Source organism: Bufo gargarizans, chromosome 8 (assembly GCF_014858855.1).
Source record: "Bufo gargarizans isolate SCDJY-AF-19 chromosome 8, ASM1485885v1, whole genome shotgun sequence".
Taxonomy (NCBI): domain Eukaryota; kingdom Metazoa; phylum Chordata; class Amphibia; order Anura; family Bufonidae; genus Bufo; species Bufo gargarizans.
This window is the reverse complement of record NC_058087.1, coordinates 130,910,719-130,916,510: the sequence shown is the minus strand read 5'-3', so window position 1 is coordinate 130,916,510 and position 5,792 is coordinate 130,910,719. Positions and strand designations below refer to the sequence as shown.

The following is a 5,792-nucleotide window of genomic DNA, read 5'->3' as shown; positions in this document are numbered from 1 at the left end:
TCTGGAAGGGATTGGATGCGGATTGAAAATACAGTCGTGTGAATGAACCCTTACTTATGCCTATACACGGCTATTGGGAAGATTCTACGCTGTAATACATTTCAGAACTGTGCCTTTGTCTGTACTACTAATCCCATTGTCTATTCAGTAAAGATAAATGACTTTATTTTATAGCAACCAAACGGGTCTGGTCTTTGAGTCCACCATCCATTTGCTGGTGCCTTGCAATTATCCTGTCTTCCTGCCTTGCACCTAGCTACCCACACAACCAACATCAAGGGTATCCTGGCTACCATCAAGGAGGATCTCTAAGTTCAGGGTGTGCCCTGAGGGGAAGAAGTGTTATGCCCCTCCAACCACTCCACAAACCCAGGGAGTGTCAGTGTGGGGAACGCCACCATGAACATGTACTGCATCCATCTGTTTGACCACCACCACCACCACTCCAGTCCTCCTCACAGCATTCCCCCCTGCAGGTCGTTGCATTACCACAGCCACATATTGAGTTATAAATATTTTTTTATTTTCCATTCAATGAGACAAAATTATTAGTAATAAACAATGTCATGTTAATTTAGAAATAGCCTTGGCTCAGGGCAGCCACCAAGACGTTGATGAACTTCTCCCAGGCAGCCTGGACCTGAGGGGTGAATGCAGATCCCAGCTTGGAGGCCAAGACGATGACCAAAACTTCTCCAAGACGCTGTAAAAGAAGAATAAAACAATAAGTAAGAAACTAGGCCAATAGTTATAGGAATATGTTAGACTTTGAGTTCTGTCCTAGGGGCTCAATACCAGATACTCATTCCATTCAGTAGGCATCAGTTCAGTCCCTCTTGCGTTTTTGGCCGGAGAAAATACTGCAGCATGCTGCATTTTTCTTACCGGCCAAAAATCCTAAACACTTGCCGGAATGCCGGAGTCAGCATTAATTTCCATTGAAATTTCTGCATTCACAGAAACGTTCTTCTGGTCCCCGCATGCGCAGACCTTTAAATCTGTGAAAAAAGATAAATACCGGATCCGTTTTTCCAGGTGACACCGGAAAAACTAATCTGGTATTTCAATGCATTTGTCAGACGGATCCGTCTGATAAATGCATCTATTTGCGTCTGGATTGCCAGAGTTCTGGCGAACGGTCCATACTTTTTTAACTAAGTGCCAGGACATGTAGGGCATACATGGGGGATGTTCCTGCACTGACTATTATTTCTGGGCACCGCTCCATTGCGCCGCTGTGGCCCCAGTTATATCCTCCCGCACTGTATGCTAAGTAACAGCATCGGAACACCAGGGAGGAGACATCAGCTTTTCTCTGTGGGCGTTCCTTCTCCCTGTGACGTTCTGCACTGCGATTGGACAGCACTACAGCCAGGGAGAAGGAACGCCCAGGGAGAAAAGCTGATGTCTTCTCCCTGGTGTTCTGATGCTGTTACTTAGCATACAGTGCGGGAGAATGTAACGGGGGCCACAGAGGCCCAACGGAGCGGCGCCCATAAATAATAGTAAGTGCAGGGACATCCCCCATGTATGCCCTACATGTCCTGGTACTTAGTTAATAAAGTATGGACCCATGAAAGGTCCTCCAGTGGCCAGCGGGCCTCAAGAGGCAGGTGCCTTGGGTCCCCCAGGAGCAACTGAGCCTGGGACAGCTGCCCCTTTTGCCCTGCGTTAAAGACTGCCCTGAGTAAACATATATATATATATATATATATATATATGTAATGACTGGTTTAACTGTTAGAATGTTACTAGTTTACTAACCCCTTAGTGACCACCAATATGCCTTATTATGACAGTAACTAAGGGCCCTTAGGCTTGGCCACCACCTTTTTATGGCAGCCTAGTCTAAGCTCTGCCCAAGTCTTCTGTGCAGCGGAGACCAGGGGCTCTCACACTAGAGCCTCCTGCTCTAAAGCCTGTACCAGCAGAGGTGCCCCAGATGCAATGGCAAATAGTGACAGCAGCATATAAGTGTTAGGCCTTTTGTACACGACCGTATGTATTTTGCGGTCCGCAAAAAATGGATCCGCCAAAAATACGGATGACATCTGTGTGCATTCCGTATTTTGCAGAACAGAACAGCTGGCCCCTAAAAGAACAGTACTATCCTTGTCCGTAATGTGTGTTCTGTGTTTTTGTGGAACGGAAATACGGACATACGGAAACGGAATGCACACAGAGTACCTTCTGTTTTTTTGGGATGAACCATTGAAGTAAATGGTTCCTCATACGGTCTGCAAAAAAAAACGTAATGGACAATGAAAGAAAATACTGTAGATTTGTGTGCAAGAGGCCTTATACAGAGGGAGCGGACTCCCTCTGTCTTGCGTTGACACCCCACAAATGACATTGCAGGGTGCCGATGCCTGTGCACAGCAGTCTGAAGCCTAATTAAGGCCCAGACCTGCCTGTAGTGTATCCTAACTGGCCATGCCTCTCTGGCGCAGCCTGTGCTGGTGACTGTCAGCAGTACAAGAGAATTATAGAAGAGATCAAAAGATTGTCCAATAAAGTCCCCTTGTGGGACTGTTAAATAGTTAAAAAAGTAAATAAAGAAGTTTTATTAAATAAAAAAAATTCCAAGTTTGAAAAAAATACACCTTTTTCCATTCAAGAAAAGTTTTTTCATATTGTCCATATCGCCTCCTTTGCTGTCTTGATCACATTATACACGGCTCGTTTCCATGGTTACGACCACCCTGTAATCCATCAGTGGTGACCATGCTTACACACTATAGGAAAAAGCACAAGTCTATCTGGTGGCTGGGACCACGAGAGTGCTCATAGTCCAGTACTTTTTTCTATAGTGTGCAAGCCCGACCCCCCACTGCTAGATTGCAGGGTGGTCTGTAACTACGGAAACAAGCAGTGTATAATGTGAAGAAAAATGTAATCCAGCCAGCAAAGGAGGCAATATGGACAATCACAGTACATTAGTAAGTGCATTGTATTAATGTTGTCTACATCATGAATACATCGTCAGATCCCAGGGCCACGGCAGCCTGAAACAGCTGATTCACTTTATTATTTTCCTTTAGAACATGGTTATAATGGAAAATAATAGCATTCTTTAATACAGAATGCAAAGTCAAATGTCAATTGAGGTTAAAAAATAAGAAACACATTACTCACCTCATCCACTTGATCACGCAGCCGGGATCCTCTTCTTTGTTCTTCTTAAAGGACCTGCAAAAGGACCTTTGGTGACGTCATCGTGCTCACCATGTGGTTAGCGCGGTGACGTCAGCACAGGTCCTGCTGAATGAAGATAGAAAAGAATCTAGTATAATAATATAATTGCGTTGCCTGCTGTACCTTGAAGTTCTCGGGGTCCACATGGAGCTCCTGGGCATGGGACTTGCTGAGGTCATGCAGGTAATGTTTCACATCATCAATGTGTTGGATGGCATTGCCAACAGTTGCGAGCACCTTCTTTCCATGAGCCTTCACCTTGACGTTGCCAGAGATGGCGGTGACGTTGGAGAGGTTTCCGAAGCTGCTGAAGTATCTCTGGGTCCAGGGGTACACGACCAGCAGCCTATAAAGAATGCATACATCATATATAAAGTAATACAAATATATATACAGATAGATAGAGTAGCACAATACATATCAGGCCTCATGCACACGACTGTGTCTGTATTGTATTTCAAGTATGACTAGTCTGCAAAATATGGACACCTGTGTCAAATCCACACTTTTCTTACTGCCATTACTAGAAATTACTATTCATGTCCACAAAACAGACAAGAATAGGACATGTACTTTACCCTTTGATATGAAAGGGTCTGTGTGCAATCTGCAAAATATACAGATCAGACACGGATACAAAATACGGTGGTCTACATGAGGCCTATGACATATGCATGGCCTTACCTAGTCAGGGCATCATGGCCATCCTGTTCAACATTAACCTTGGCCCAGGTGGAGGTAATGGCAGCTCTCTCCTCAGCAGTCCAGTGCACCATTGTTGCAGTTGGGTTGTAGTTTGTTAGAGAGGAATCTCTAGAAGTCTGTTGTGAATCCTGGACACTGGGAGACCTTTTTATAGTGACTTCCTGCAGTCCACCCATGTACTTTTCTGCTGTGTCATCCTCCAGTGACCCAGAGAAATGATGAGGCTGGACAATTCACTGCTGACCACTTTATGTTAAGATAAAAACCCATCTCTCCACGTTTTAGTAAAGAATATTAAAAATAAGAACAACATTTCTTTACCTCATGATCTTAACCAGCTTTTTTCAGGACAGTTCACCTTCTAAGGGCACCATTTAACACTGCAGGCAATGTAGTGGGAAGTTGGAAAAAAAATTCAAAATGGGGTGGAACTGGAAAAAATATATATTTCCACCATAGTTTTAAAGGTTTAATTTTTATGTAGTAAAAGTGACATGTAACCTTCATTATATGGGTCATTAGGATTACTGCCATACAGCATTTATATTGTACGACATTTCTAGGCTTTAATACCTAAATACGCCAATAACTTTTTAATCTGGATTTTCGTCTACAGAGATGTGTGAGGGCTTATTTGTTGTGTGGCAATCAGTAGTTTTGATTGATACTATTTGGGGATGTGAATAATTTTTTTTATCACTTTTTGTTTAAATATTTCGGGAAGTAAAGCAACAAAAAAAATGGCAAATTAGCCATTTTTATGATTTTTCCATTATGTTATTCACTGTATGAGATATATACAGGGGTGGTTGGCCATACACACTACAGGGAAATTTCCCGGTGGTCCGATGCCATTAGGGGGCCATCCAAGTCCTTCTCTCTGCCATAATTAGCTCTCAACAATAATTAACGCTGTGAGAATCAGGTAATCATGTACCTGGCCAGTGACTGAACATGCCCTCCTGAATTCAACTGCTGTGCCCCGCACCTTACCTCCTAAGCCCCCCGCTCCATAGACAACTGGAGGAGGAGGACAGAAGATGGTAGCTATTGATGGCCACCACAGAGGGACAGATTTTGGGGCAATATTTCGTGTTACACTATGTTATTTGGTTCTGCTGGGATAGTGTTTTGCATTGTGGTACTGCTGACCCCGCCTACTTGTGTTGCCCCGCCTTCTGTTATTTTGGACCTGCCTACAAAATGGGGCCACTTTAAGTTCCCAGTCCGCCCCTGGATATTTATATGTATATATTAACAGTATGACCATTTTGGGACATTGCAATGATCTTAATTTTTATTGCTTATTTTTAATATGCGGAAAGGTGGTGATTTGAATAATAATATTGATCTCTTATAGACTACAATGAATTACCATTAAAGTGTATGGGATATTTACTATGTTCCTAAGAAGCCGTGACTCATTGCTGTGGCAGGCCTCTGATCCTTCAGAAGACCTGAGGTTTCCACAGGAACTGAACAGCTCCCTCCATCTCCATGCATAGGATCCATTCAGGCCCTCACAATAGACCACAGCACCCATTAATTTGTGGGGTCTAATGTCTGTAAAAGGCAGCCAATGGTCCAATGTAGGACCTCAGGTCTGCCCTGTGTATATGCCCTATTAGGCCATGCCAGAGGCACAACCCAATAGATTGTATGCTTCTGAAAGCATAATACACTGTACTACATACAGTAAGTAGTAGGTAATAAATAAATGGTTAACAAAAGGTATAATTTAAATTTATTAAAAAAATCTACAAGTTAAAAACACACCTTTTTCCATTGAAAAATGCTTTTAAATAGAAAAAATAAATCTCTGCACATATTTGGTATCACTGCATCTGTGATGACCCAAGCTATGCAATTATCGTGTAATTTATCCCATACAG

At 43.0% G+C, this 5,792-nt stretch overlaps 1 protein-coding gene across 1 annotated transcript; it reads right to left on the bottom strand.

Moving 5' to 3' along the window:
* Positions 1 to 574: 574 nt before the first annotated feature.
* On the bottom strand, positions 575 to 3,971 carry LOC122945358 (hemoglobin subunit beta-2-like). Its single transcript, XM_044304432.1, has 3 exons — positions 3,880 to 3,971; positions 3,319 to 3,541; positions 575 to 703 (listed from the first exon to the last, which is right to left on the bottom strand). The coding sequence occupies exons 1-3, from the start codon at positions 3,969 to 3,971 to the stop codon at positions 575 to 577; spliced, it is 444 nt and encodes a 147-aa protein (XP_044160367.1).
* Positions 3,972 to 5,792: the final 1,821 nt, after the last annotated feature.